This window comes from Triturus cristatus, chromosome 2_1, assembly GCF_964204655.1.
Source record: "Triturus cristatus chromosome 2_1, aTriCri1.1, whole genome shotgun sequence".
NCBI classification, from domain to species: Eukaryota; Metazoa; Chordata; class Amphibia; order Caudata; family Salamandridae; genus Triturus; species Triturus cristatus.
Window position 1 is genome coordinate 37,969,868 of NC_140581.1, and position 13,992 is coordinate 37,983,859.

At 60.8% G+C, this 13,992-nt stretch overlaps 1 protein-coding gene across 2 annotated transcripts in view; it reads right to left on the reverse strand.

The window, feature by feature from the left end:
• The window catches only part of LOC146863669 (long-chain-fatty-acid--CoA ligase ACSBG2-like), a 632,294-nt gene extending 619,150 nt beyond the window's left edge, over window positions 1-13,144 (reverse strand). Inside the window, exon 1 of one of the 2 annotated variants that reach the window (XM_085627773.1) lies at window positions 12,794-13,144. In XM_085627773.1, coding sequence (XP_085483899.1) covers window positions 12,794-12,886 — 93 coding nt within the window. In that variant the 5' untranslated portion in view covers window positions 12,887-13,144. The remainder of the gene's footprint in view (window positions 1-12,793) is intronic. The other variant, XM_085627776.1, reaches the window with a different exon arrangement.
• Between the last annotated feature and the right edge of the window lie 848 nt (window positions 13,145-13,992).

The window sequence follows — 13,992 nt, forward strand, 5'->3', positions numbered from 1 at the left end:
TGCGATCCTAGGTACGAGACCCTTCCAGGAAGGGCCTCCCTGCTCTTGCTCGGCCTAACTCTGGGTAAGGTGGGCCTCCGGGTGGTCGGGAACGCATTCCGCAGCCTCCCCGGGGAACGCCTTCCAACAGCAGTGTGTGCAGAGAGGGCAGTGTGTGCAGAGAGGGCATTGTGTGTGCAGAGAGGGCACCAGCAGGGAGGGCAGGAGCAGAGAGGGGCAGAAGCAGAGAGAGGGGCAGGAGCAGGCAGAGAGAGGGGCAGGCAGAGAGAGGGGCAGGAGCAGGAGCAGAGAGAGGGCAGTGTGCGTGCAGAGAGGGCACCAGCAGAGAGGGCAGGAGCAGAGAGAGGGGCAGGAGCAGAGAGAGGGGCAGGAGCAGAGAGGGTCAAGAGCAAAGAGGGTCAGGAGCAGAGATAGCACCTGCAGAGAGGGCAGGACCCGAGAGGGGCAGGAGCAGAGAGGGTAGTGTGTGTGCAGAGGGGCAGGAGCAGAGACGGCAGGAGCAGAGAGGGCAGTGTGCATGGAGAGAGGGCCAGGAGCAGAGAGGGGGCAGGAGCAGAGAGGGGCAGAAAGGGGAAGGGGCAGGAGCAGAGGGGGCAGGAGCAGAGAGGACAGTGAGAGCAGAGAGGGCAGTGAGATCAAGGAGGGCGGAGAGAGCAGGGAGGGCGGTTGGCATGCAGAGAGGGCAGGTAGGGCAGTGTGCGTGCAGAGAGGGCAGGAGCAGGGAGGCCAATAGCAGAGAGCGCCAGGAGCAGAGAGGGCAGTGTGTGCAGAGAGGGCATCAGCAGAGAAGGCAGGAGCTGAGAGGGGCAGGAGCAGAGAGAGGGGCAGGAGCAGAGAGAGGGGCAGGAGCAGAGAGAGGGCAGTGTGCATGCAGAGAGGGCAGTGTGCATGCAGAGAGGGCAGAGAGGGGCAGGAGCAGAGAGAGGGCAGTGTGCATGCAGAGAGGGCAGTGTGCATGCAGGGCAGGGGCAGAGAGGGGCAGGGGCAGAGAGGGGGGCAGGAGCAGAGAGGGGGGCAGGAGCAGAGAGGGGGGCAGGAGCAGAGAGGGGGGCAGGAGCAGAGATGGGGGCAGGAGCAGAGATGGGGGCAGGAGCAGAGATGGGGGCAGGAGCAGAGAGAGGGGCAGGAGCAGAGAGAGGGGCAGGAGCAGAGAGAGGGGCAGGAGCAGAGAGAGGGGTAGGAGCAGAGAGGGGGGCAGGAACAGAGAGGGGGGCAGGAACAGAGAGGGGGGCAGGAGCAGAGAAGGCCAGGAGCAGAGAGGGGCAGGTGCAGAGAGGGGTAGAAGCAGAGAGGGCACCAGCAGAAAGGGGCAAGAGCAGAGAGGGCACCAGCAGAAAGGGCACCATTAGAGAGGGACAGGAGCATAGAGAGCAGGGAGGGCAGTGTGCATGCAGAGAGGGCAGGAAGGGCAGTGTGCGTGCAGAGAGGACTGGAGCAGGGAGGCCAATGGCAGAGAGGGCCAGGAGCAGAGAGGGCCAGGAGCGGAGAAGGCAGTGTGTGCGGAGAGGGCAGTGTGTGTGTGTGTGCAGAGAGGGCATTGTGTGTGCAGAGAGGGCACCAGCAGAGGGGGCAGGAGCATAGAGGGGGGCAGGAGCAGAGAGAGGGGTAGGAGCAGAGAGAGGGGCAGGAGCAGAGAAAGGGGCAGGAGCAAGAGGGCCAGGAGCGGAGAAGGCAGTGTGTGCGGAGAGGGCAGTGTGTGCGGGGAGGGCAGTGAGCGGAGAGGGCAGTGTGTGCAGAGAGGGCAGTGTGCGTGCAGAGAGGGCACCAGCAGAGAGGGCAGAAGCAGAGAGGGGCAGGAGCAGAGAGGGGGGCAGGGGCAGAGAGGGGGGCAGAACCAGAGAGGGGGGCAGGAGCAGACAGAGGAGCAATGAGGGGCAGGAGCAGAGAGGGCCAGGAGCAGAGAGGCCCAGGAGCAGAGAGGCCCAGGAGCAGAGAGGGGTAGAAGCAGAGAGGGCACCAGCAGAGAGGGGCAGGAGCATAGAGGGGTAGAAGCAGAGAGAAAGACAGCAGAGAGGGGCAGGAGCAGAGAGGGCACCAGTAGAAAGGGGCAGAAGCAGAGAGGGGCAGGAGCAGAGAGGGCACCAGTAGAAAGGGGCAGAAGCAGAGAGGGGCAGAAGCAGAGAGGGGCAAGAGCAGAGAGGGCCAGAAGCAGAGAGGGGTAGAAACAGAGAGGGGTAGAAACAGAGAGGGCACCAGCAGAGAGGGGCAGGAGCAGAGGGGGTAGAACCAGAGAAGGGCAGGAGCAGAGAGGGCACAACCAGAGAAGGGCAGGAGCAGAGAGGGCACAACCAGAGAAGGGCAGGAGCAGAGGGGGGTAGAAGCAGAGAGGGCACCAGCAGAAAGGGGCAAGAGCAGAGAGGGCACCAGCAGAGAGGGACAGGAGCAGAGAGGGGCCTGGATCAGAGAAGGGGCCGGAGCAGGGAGGTACAGGAGCAGAGAGGGCACCAGCAGAGAGTGGCAGGAGAAGAGAGGACAGGAGCAGAAAGGGCAGTGTGCACGCACAGAGGGCAGTGTGCGTGCAGAAAGAGCAGTGTGTGCGCAGAAAGAGCAGTGTGTGCGCAGAGAGGACAGTGTGTGTTCGCAGAGAGGACAGTGGGTGTTCGCAGAGAGGGCAGTGGGTGTTCGCAGAGAGGGCAGTGGGTGTTCGCAGAGAGGGCAGTGTGTGTTCGCAGAGAGGACAGTGTGCGCGCAGAAAGGGCAGTGTGTGTGCGTGCAGAGAGAGAGCAGTGTGTGTTCGCAGAGAGGGCAGTGTGTGCGTGTAGAGAGGGCAGTGTGTGCGCGCAGAGAGAGCAGTGTGTGCGCGCAGAGAGGGCAGTGTGTGTTGGCTGAGAGGGCAGTGTGTGTTGGCTGAGAGGGCAGTGTGTGTTGGCTGAGAGGGCAGTGTGTGCGCAGAGAGGGCAGTGTGCGCGCAGAGAGGGCAGTGTGCGCGCAGAGAGGGCAGTGTGCGCGCAGAGAGGGCAGTGTGCGCGCAGAGAGGGCAGTGTGTGAGCGCAGAGAGGGCAGTGTGTGTTCGCAGAGAGGGCAGTGTGTGTTCGCAGAGAGGGCAGTGTATGTTCGCAGAGAGGGCAGTGTGTGCGCGCAGAGAGGGCAGTGTGTGTTCGCAGAGAGGGCAGTGTGTGTTCGCAGAGAGGGCAGTGTGTGTTCGCAGAGAGGGCAGTGTGTGTTCGCAGAGAGGGCAGTGTGCGCGTAGAGAGGGCAGTGTGCGCGCAGAGAGGGCAGTGTGTGTTCGCAGAGAGGGCCGTTGTTGGACAGGCCACATGAAGGGCTTGCTCCCTCCCCGCATGACAGGGCCCAAGCCCCGGACTCCCAGGTGTTACCCACAAGAGCAACCCGCACCCCGTCTCCCGACGGAACTCCTGCCCCCGGACATCCATGTATCATGGGGCCGAACCACTACCGGCTCCCCCGGCCGGATCAGCCGCCATCTTGGACACTGCACCACGAGGCCGAGTGGCCTCAGCTCGACCCTAACCCTGGGCCTGGCCCGGCCCCGACATCCCGGCACCACCATCCACCCAGGAGGTGAACGGACCACGTGGCAGGTCAATGGGAGAAAGAAGCATCGATGGCTCTCCCCCGCCTGGTGCCGATCGCCCTCCAGCTCCCCCGGGCGCTGGCTCCACCCCCCTGCTGGGTGTCTGGACTCCCTCATCCCGGACCCCCCGACCTCCAAGTGCGAGGGTCCGGACATCAAAGGGCGCCAGACCTATAACTAGGGCAGCTCCAGAGCAGGAAGGCAGTTGTATCCTGGAGTCAAGAGACACCGAGAAGAACTCAGCCTTGACGGACTACCGGCGCTGCCGTAGCCCTGCCTTGTGAACTATCGTCCTGCCTGCTGGCGCTGCCGCGGCCTTCTGCATCCTCCATCCTCGTCGGGACCTGCTGGCGCTGCCGCGGACCGTTGTAACAACACCTTCATCGGGACCTGCTGGCGCTGCCGCGGACCGTGTAACGACCACCTTCACCGGGACCTGCTGGCGCTGCCGCGGACCGTGTAACGACCACCTTCACCGGGACCTGCTGGCGCTGGCGCTGCCGCGGCCCGTCCAAGCTAGAACACCGAGCTCGAGGATTGTGAGCTATCCACCATACCATCTCAGCTACCAGATTGGTAACCAGACTGTCCCGCTACCCCCTTTCCCAAACCAAGAGACTAGAATCGAGGGGACCCCTGAGTCCAGACCTCCTTGTACCATTCCATCGTACCTTAAGAAATCGCTTATAAAGAACGTTAAATCCTATCCTTGTGTGGTGTATATCTGTGGGGGGGAAGTTACTCATCTGTACGATCGCTGGAGACGGCTCTCCCCGGAGACCTCTCCCCTTGTCCTCGGCCGACCCTCCCGGCCCGTCTAACATTGGTGGCCAGCGGCGCGATCCGAATCAACGCGTAATCGTACAGAGAGTAGCTCACCCCACGACAAAACCACGATGTCAACCAAAGAGAGCGGATCCACCGAGAAATTCCAGAGGGATAAATTGGAAGAGTATAGCCATGGTGAATTGAAACAATTCTGCATGGAACTAGGCATTGCTACCACCGGCCTGAGTACCAAAGACGATTTTAAGCACGCCATTGAGTCGTGGGCAGAAACCGGGGTCGCCAGATCCCCAGACCAAAACGGTGCAGCATCGGAGAGGAACGCCACGGCTCCCGAGGAGCGAGGAACGGGCCTCTCGCAGGAAGAGATCCAAGAAAGAGAAAAAAACAGATTACATGAGTTAGAAATGGCACGACTCAAAATGGACGGTGAACTAAAATTAGCCGAACAAAAACTGAACCTAGAACATCTGCGGCTCCGAGAAGAACGGGAAGAAAAACAGAGGCAGAGAGAGCTCGAAGAAAAAAGACTAACATACGAACACGAGCGCAAACTGGCAGAAATAGAACTACGGAAGCAGAACAAAGAACCGGAGGTGCCCGAGCGACCGCGCACCCCGGGAGCGACAGAGAAGAAAGTCCACATCCCCAAGGATGTTGTCCGAGAGTATGTCCGAGAGGACGACATACAACAGTGGTTCAAGGCCTACGAGATCGCCATGACCTCCCACCGGATCGATCGAAGTGACTGGGGAGCCGGCCTATGGGGGAGGTTCGTCAACGAAGGCCGCGATGCCCTACTGCAGCTCCCAGACCATCAGATGTCATCCTATGACCAAATGAAGGCGGCCCTCCTCACCCGATATGGGCTCACACCCGAAATGTACCGCCAGAGGTTTCGGGACTGCACCCGGATCCCGGGTACAACGTGGGTGGAATATGTCAACTATTTCAGCCGAGCCTTCGAGGGTTGGATCAAGGGAAGCCACGTAACGACCTACGAGCAACTTTTTAATCTCATGGTGTGGGAGCACCTGTCTAACAACTGCTTCGTCGAGCTCAGGCAGCACCTCCTCGACAGTAAATTGACTGACCCACGGCAACTCGCCGCCGAAGCTGACCGGTGGGAAAGCACCCGAGTGGGCCGGAGAGGGCCACACGAGCAGAACCGGAACAACCAAGGTCAGCACCGTCCCCGAGGAGGAGGAGGAGGCCAGGGGCGAGGGAGAGACACCGTCCCGGCCGCTCCCGCTGCCAGCACCCCGCCCCCGGCCAGCCGGGGGAACCCCCCGATGCGCCCGGGGTTCCGAGCCAACGTCACGTGTCACCGATGCCAGCGAGTCGGCCACTACGCCAATGACCCGAACTGTCCACAGAACCAAACTCCAAAACCCCGCCAGGTAGCTGCCGCCGCCCTGGGGGGAGAAAAAATCTCCGAAGAACAAGAAGAATACGAGCAGGCACAACAAGAGTGGGAACCGGCCGCCATGGTTCTAGCGTGCCTAGGGGGAAAAGACATGGTCCCGCGGGCCCCCCTACCCGCCAACACCAGAAAATATAGCCAGTGGGTGAACATTAATGGGCGCCGGGCCGAAGCCCTACGTGACACAGGGGCCAGTGTGACGGCCGTCCGCTGTCACCTGGTAAAACCAGAGCAGATCCTGCCGAACATTCTCTGCCCCGTCCGCTCAGCCGACAATTCCGAGAGTCTATGTCGGATGGCCTGCGTCCCCTTCGAATGGGGAGGGGTCTCCGGCATGTTGAAGGTGACGGTCCGGGAGGATGCCCCCGTGGACTGTCTCCTGGGGAATGATCTTGAGAGTTCGCCGTGGGCCGCCGTCGAAAGCAGAGAGCACCTGGGGATGCTGGGCCTCCCGGACTGGGCGTGCGTAACCACCCGGTCCATGGCCGCCCGTGCCATCCCCCGACCAGAAGAACCAGAATGGCCTGCACCTCCTCCCCCGATCGCTCCAGTAGAGGACACCGACTATACCGACCCCCCAGAGCAAACCCCCGAAGGGGTCGCCCAGCCCCAGGACCTTCCCGGCCTGGCTCAGTGGCGTCAAGAAGGGGGGCCCACCCAGGAACAGTTCTGCCAGGAGCAGAAGACCTGTCCCTCCCTCGAGGGACTCCGCCAGCAAGCCATCGCCCAGAGCGCAGGGGACTCCACCGGAGCCCATTGGGTCTATTGGGATAACGACCTGTTATACAGTGAACAGAGAATCGCGGAGCTAGGGGCCAGTCGAGTGCTGGTGGTGCCCCTCCGTTTTAGAGACTTCCTGCTAAATTTGGCCCATGATGTCCCTCTGGCTGGACACCTGGGCCAGGACAAAACCTACAGTCGCCTGGTGACCCACTTTTTCTGGCCGAGGATGCGAAACGACGTCCTCAACCACTGCCGGTCCTGCCCCACGTGCCAGGCCAGCGGGAAGAGCGGCCGCAAGCTCAAAGCACCTCTGCAACCCTTCCCAGTTGTCACCACCCCGTTCGAGAGGGTGGGAATAGACATTGTGGGGCCCCTGGACCCCCGCACAGCACAAGGACATCGGTTCATCCTGGTACTGGTGGACCACGCCACCCGCTACCCCGAGGCTGTGCCCCTGCGAACTGTAACAGCTCCGGTGGTCGGCCGGGCCTTAATAGGGATCTTCTGCCGGGTGGGCTTCCCCCGAGAAGTCGTCAGCGACCGAGGCACAAACTTTATCTCGAAATATATGAAGTCCCTCTGGCAACAGTGCGGGGTCACCTACCGATTCACGACCCCCTATCATCCTCAAGGAAACGGACTAGTTGAGCGATTCAACCGCACGCTCAAGGGAATGATTGGGGGATTGGAAGAGCCCCTCCGTCGCCAGTGGGATGTACTACTTCCGTGCCTCCTCTTCGCCTATCGAGAAGTTCCCCAGAAGTCCCTCGGTTTTAGCCCTTTCGAACTCTTGTACGGGCACCCTGTGCGAGGGCCCCTTAGCCTAGTCAAAGAAGGTTGGGAGATGGCCCCCCTAAAGACCCCTCCAGACGTCTTCAAGTACCTCCTGGCCCTACGCAATCAGACCCGGCGATTCAGGGAAATGGCAAAAGCGAATCTTGAGGCCAGTCAGGAGGACATGAAAAAATGGTACGATCAAAATGCCTCCTCCGTCGAATTCGAACCTGGTCAACAAGTGTGGGTGATGTCCCCCACCGAACCATGTGCCTTGCAGGACAAGTGGACGGGGCCCTTCAAAGTGGTCGAACGCAAGAGCCCCGTCACCTATCTCATCGATATGGAGTCTCCCCGGAACCCCCTCCGGGTCCTCCACACCAACAGACTCAAACCCCACTTTGTGCGCTCGGAACTCAGCCTCCTGATGGCTACAGACAGTGGGGCGGAAGAAGACTCCGAGCCTCTCCCTGATCTCCTGAAGACTCAGGAGAAAGACGGTTCCGTGGACGGGGTCCGGCTCTCCGATGCCCTCACCCCAGAGCAGCGACAAGGCTGCCGGGACCTCCTGCTGCAGTTTGCTACTCTGTTTTCCCTCACCCCAGGGGTCACCCCCTGGTGCTTGCACGACGTGGACACTGGGGACAGTCCCCCTATCAGACACCGGGCATACCGCGTACCAGATCGGGTGCGGGCCTGCATCCAAGAGGAAGTGTCCAAGATGCTCACGCTCGGGGTCATCGAGCCCTCAGACAGCCCCTGGGCCAGCCCGGTCGTGCTGGTCCCCAAAGCCGCTGCCCCCGGCACCACTCCTGAACTCCGATTCTGCGTCGACTATCGGGGCTTGAATGCTGTCACCAGGACCGACGCTCATCCCATCCCCCGAGCGGATGAATTGATCGACCGAATGGGGGCTGCCCGCTACCTCAGCATCTTCGACCTGACAGCGGGCTACTGGCAGATCGGTCTCACACCCCGAGCCCAAGAACGGTCCGCCTTTTCTACCCCCGATGGCCACTACCACTTCAAGGTCATGCCCTTCGGCATGAAGAATGCCCCAGCTACTTTTCAGCGACTAGTGAACCAGGTCTTGGCGGGGCTCGAAGAGTTCAGCGCCGCCTACCTGGACGATATCGCTGTGTACAGCCGCCACTGGTCCGACCACCTCCACCACCTCCGAGAGGTCCTGCAAGCCCTCCAGCGGGCCGGCCTCACAATCAAGGCCGGCAAGTGCCAAATTGGTCAGGGGTCCGTGACCTACCTCGGACACCAGGTGGGAAGCGGTCTGGTGGCCCCTCTGCAACTCAAAATCGCTGCCATCCAGTCCTGGCAACCCCCAGTCACGCAGACCGAGGTCCGAGCCTTCTTGGGACTCACCGGCTACTACCGGCGGTTCGTGAGGGACTATGGCAGCATTGTGGGGCCCCTCACGGGTCTCACGTCCAAAAACCACCCGAAGAAGATTAACTGGACCCCCGACTGTCAAGCGGCCTTCGAGAAGCTGAAAGCCGCCCTGTGCACCACCCCTGTGCTCCAGGCCCCCGATTACAGTCGGGAATTCATTGTGCAAACGGACGCCTCCGACCACGGCTTCGGGGCGGTTCTCTCCCAGCTGAACCCCGAGGGTCTTGACCAGCCGGTGGCCTTCATCAGCAGACGCCTCCTGGCCCGAGAACAGCGCTGGAGCACAATCGAGAGGGAGGCCTTCGCCGTGGTGTGGGCCCTCAAAAAGCTCCGGCCCTATCTCTTCGGTACCCACTTCCGGGTGCAAACCGATCATCGACCCCTGCAGTGGCTAATGCAGATGCGGGGGGAAAACCCAAAACTATTGCGCTGGTCCATCTCCCTGCAGGGGATGGACTTCACTGTGGAACATCGACCGGGCCAAGACCACGCCAACGCAGATGGCCTGTCACGCTTTTTCCGCCTCGACCAGGAGAGTCCCCAAGAGGATGGGTGACTCTCCCCGCCTTCAGCTGGGGGGGGGACGCATGTTGGACAGGCCACATGAAGGGCTTGCTCCCTCCCCGCATGACAGGGCCCAAGCCCCGGACTCCCAGGTGTTACCCACAAGAGCAACCCGCACCCCGTCTCCCGACGGAACTCCTGCCCCCGGACATCCATGTATCATGGGGCCGAACCACTACCGGCTCCCCCGGCCGGATCAGCCGCCATCTTGGACACTGCACCACGAGGCCGAGTGGCCTCAGCTCGACCCTAACCCTGGGCCTGGCCCGGCCCCGACATCCCGGCACCACCATCCACCCAGGAGGTGAACGGACCACGTGGCAGGTCAATGGGAGAAAGAAGCGTCGATGGCTCTCCCCCGCCTGGTGCCGATCGCCCTCCAGCTCCCCCGGGCGCTGGCTCCACCCCCCTGCTGGGTGTCTGGACTCCCTCATCCCGGACCCCCCGACCTCCAAGTGCGAGGGTCCGGACATCAAAGGGCGCCAGACCTATAACTAGGGCAGCTCCAGAGCAGGAAGGCAGTTGTATCCTGGAGTCGAGAGACACCGAGAAGAACTCAGCCTTGACGGACTACCGGCGCTGCCGTAGCCCTGCCTTGTGAACTATCGTCCTGCCTGCTGGCGCTGCCGCGGCCTTCTGCATCCTCCATCCTCGTCGGGACCTGCTGGCGCTGCCGCGGACCGTTGTAACAACACCTTCATCGGGACCTGCTGGCGCTGCCGCGGACCGTGTAACGACCACCTTCACCGGGACCTGCTGGCGCTGCCGCGGCCCGTCCAAGCTAGAACACCGAGCTCGAGGATTGTGAGCTATCCACCATACCATCTCAGCTACCAGATTGGTAACCAGACTGTCCCGCTACCCCCTTTCCCAAACCAAGAGACTAGAATCGAGGGGACCCCTGAGTCCAGACCTCCTTGTACCATTCCATCGTACCTTTAGAAATCGCTTATAAAGAACGTTAAATCCTATCCTTGTGTGGTGTATATCTGTGGGGGGAAGTTACTCATCTGTACGATCGCTGGAGACGGCTCTCCCCGGAGACCTCTCCCCTTGTCCTCGGCCGACCCTCCCGGCCCGTCTAACAGCCGTGTGCGCGCAGAGAGGGCAGTGTGCGCGCAGAGAGGGCAGTGAGCGCGCAGAGAGGGCAGTGAGCGCGCAGAGAGGGCAGTGTGTGCGCGCAGAGAGGGCAGTGTGTGCGCGCAGAGAGGGCAGTGTGTGCGCGCAGAGAGGGCAGTGTGTGCGCACAGAGAGGGCAGTGTGTGCGCACAGAGAGGGCAGTGTGTGCGCGCAGAGAGGGCAGTGTGTGCGCGCAGAGAGGGCAGTGTGTGCGCGCAGAGAGGGCAGTGTGTGCGCGCAGAGAGGGCAGTGTGTGCGCGCAGAGAGGGCAGTGTGTGCGCGCAGAGAGGGCAGGTGCAGTGAAATCAAGAGCACTTTCTTATCTTAATATTGGTAGCATCGCCTCAGTGAGCCCGGCTCCCTCCCGAGTTACACACTCATGAGGATCTGGACCTAGATACGAACCTTGAGTTGGTGCCACCACGTAAACGTCAATTATGGACTGGGTGCCCTCCTGTTTCAAGGGCCCCTTTCCAGCTGCAGGCACTAAATGGTGCCAGAGAGAAGAAAATGCCCGGGTCCGCTGAGCGCGCGGGAAAATATACCATGTGTCAAGTCTTGAGGGCGGCCATGGTGGAGCTGACATGGGGGAGGGGAGGAGGAAAACGGGTGCGAAGGCGGGAAGGACGTGTGGCAGAACGTGGGTAACTGTAGCGGGAAGGGAGAGTGCTTCCTGGGTGAGGCACGGGGGAACATAGCCTATAGGTAGATGCAAGAGTGGGATACGTGGGGGCATGTAGGTGGGTGCAAGGGAAGAAACTTGGGGGCAAGCAGGTAGGTGCACGGCTGGGACATGTGGGTGCATGCAAGTAGGGGTTCATGACTGGGACACGTGGGTGCATGCAGGTAGGGGTTCAAGGGTGGGAGACGTGGGTGCATGCCGATAGGTGCACAGCTGGGACACCTGGGTGCATGCAGGCAAGGGTTCATGGGTGGGACACGTAGGGGCATGCAGGTTGCTTCAAGGGTGGGAGACCTGGGTGGACGCAGGTAATGGTTCATGGGTGGGGCACGTGGCAGCATGCAGGTAGGGGTTCAGGGTGGGACACGTGGGGGCACGCAGGTAATGCTTCATGGGTGGGACACGTGGGGGCATGCAGGTAGGGGTTCATGGGTGGGACACGTAGGGGCATGCAGGTTGCTTCAAGGGTGGGAGACCTGGGTGGACGCAGGTAATGGTTCATGGGTGGGGCACGTGGCAGCATGCAGGTAGGGGTTCAGGGTGGGACACGTGGGGGCACGCAGGTAATGCTTCATGGGTGGGACACGTGGGGGCATGCAGGTAGGGGTTCAGGGGTGGGACACCTGGGGGCACGCAGGTAATTGTTCATGGGTGGGGCACGTGGCAGCATGCAGGTAGGGGTTCAGGGTGGGACACGTGGGGGCACGCAGGTAATGGTTCATGGGTGGGACACGTGGGGGCATGCAGGTTGCTTCAAGGGTGAGAGACCAGGGTGGGAGACCTGGGTGGACGCAGGTAATGGTTCATGGGTGGGACACGTGGAGGCATGCAGGTAGGGGTTCAGGGGTGGGACACCTGGGGGCACGCAGGTAATGGTTCATGGGTGGGACACGTGGAGGCATGCAGGTAAGGGTTCAGAGGGACACCTGGGGGCACGCAGGTAATGGTTCATGGGTGGGACACGTGGAGGCATGCATGTAGGGGTTCAAGGGTGGGAGACCTCGGTGCACGCAGGTAATGGTTCGTGGGTGGGACACGTGGCGGCATGCAGGTTTGTGCACGGCAGAAAACGTGTGTACATGCAGGTTTGTGCAAGGCCTGGGCACGTGTGTGCCTGCAAGTTTGTGCACTGCCACGGCAGAGACACGTATGTGCATGCAGGTTCGTGCACGGCAGGGACACGTGTGTGCATGCAGGTTTGTATACGGCTGGGACACGTGTGTGCATGCAGGTTTGTATACGGCTGGGAAACGTGTGTGCATGCAGGTTCGTGCACTGCCACGGCAGAGACACGTATGTGCATGCAGGTTCGTGCACGGCAGGGACACATGCGTGCATGCAGGTTTGTATACGGCTGGGACACGTGTGTGCATGCAGATTTGTGCACAGCTGGGACACGTGTGTGAATGCAGGTTTGTGCACAGCTGGGACACGTGTGTGAATGCAGGTTTGTGCACGGCTGGGACACGTGTGTGAATGCAGGTTTGTGCACGGCTGGGACACGTGTGTGAATGCAGGTTTGTGCACGGCTGGAACAAGTATGTGCATGACTTAAATTAGTTGTGCCTCTGGTTTTGCAGACAGTTCCGAAAAGCCACGGTCGGGAGGGTTTGCCAGGTATTGGAGAGGGAAGGGGCGCGTCTACTTTAAACTTAAACTTTTCTGTCTTCGCCATCCGCTTCTCCTCCCATCTACTGCCAACTCCCCCTCGCCCTCCAGTGCTCCGAAGCAGCTCAGCTGGTGCGATGCGCTACACCCAGGCTTGCAAAGCAGCAGGGGTTACCTGAGGACGCTGCAGGACGGAGGGAGTCCTGAGGCGGAGGAGCAGGCGGGGGCCCCGGAGGGCCCGGGGCAGCAGCAGCGAGGGCCCCGCCATGGCTCGGGGCTGGGTCCTGCTGGTGGGGCTCCTGGTCTCTGTGTGTGCAGGGTCCGAGGCCTGCCAGGCTGTGCTGGCACCAGGGGGTGGGATCAGATGGCTCTGCTGGCACCAGGGGGTGGGCTCAGGGTGTGCAGGGGGGCGGGTGCATGCTCTGTCATGTGCCGTCTGCAGGAAGCACTGCCCTGTTTACCAGCGAAGCTGCAGGATTTAAAGGGCCAGCCTCGCGCCTGCACGGGGACACAGACAGAAGACCTGGGACTTAAAGGGCTCGCCTCGCGCAGCTCAGGGGAAACAGACATGGAACGCGGAAGCGCTCAGACCCGCACTTTTAAAGTGTCAGTGACGCCCCCTGACTGGGGAGGCTCTTCCAAGCTGCACGAACTTAGCAGCCAAGATCCACCCAGCAAGTCCTGGCTTTTAACCAACTGCATCCTGGGACTTGTGGTTCCACTTTACAGACATTGGGTGGGAAATCCTAGCATGCCAGGCACTTGCCCGTGAGTCAGAGAGCCAGGACTGGCTGAAGACGTCGAGCTACTTGGCAACGACGAATTAAAAAGAAACACTTTCATTTCAAATGTAAAAATACAAATTAATAATTTAAAAATCGGAGGCAGAGATAGAGCGACGGGCTGCAGGACACGGCAATGCGGGGCTGGTTCAGGGTCTCAGCGGACATGAGTGGTTCTTGTCCCTCCTTTTAATGTCGCCACCTTTGAGGAAATTCAAATACCGCCCGTCTTTGCTTGTAACACCACTACGCTGTTGCCCTCACTGAGGCCCCCTTCAACCTCCATAGCGTTTCTTTTACGTTCTATACTGTTGCACATATTACACGACCTTTCCTGTTTCCCCGAGCTAAGTCCATTCTGAGACCCGGCTCGAAGCAACTAATCCCCCAGATAACCATCTATTGACCCTTGGTGACCGTTCTCGGCCTCTCCAGTTGTTTTACGAATCACCATCTTCTACACGCAAACACGTCCTATCGTAAATTAATTTAACCAAGGAATGGCTATGCCGCCTGACCTATAGGTTCGGGTAGAGAACACGACCTTAGGGAAGGAATTTCTATTACTCATTATCCGGTATCTTGTACAAAG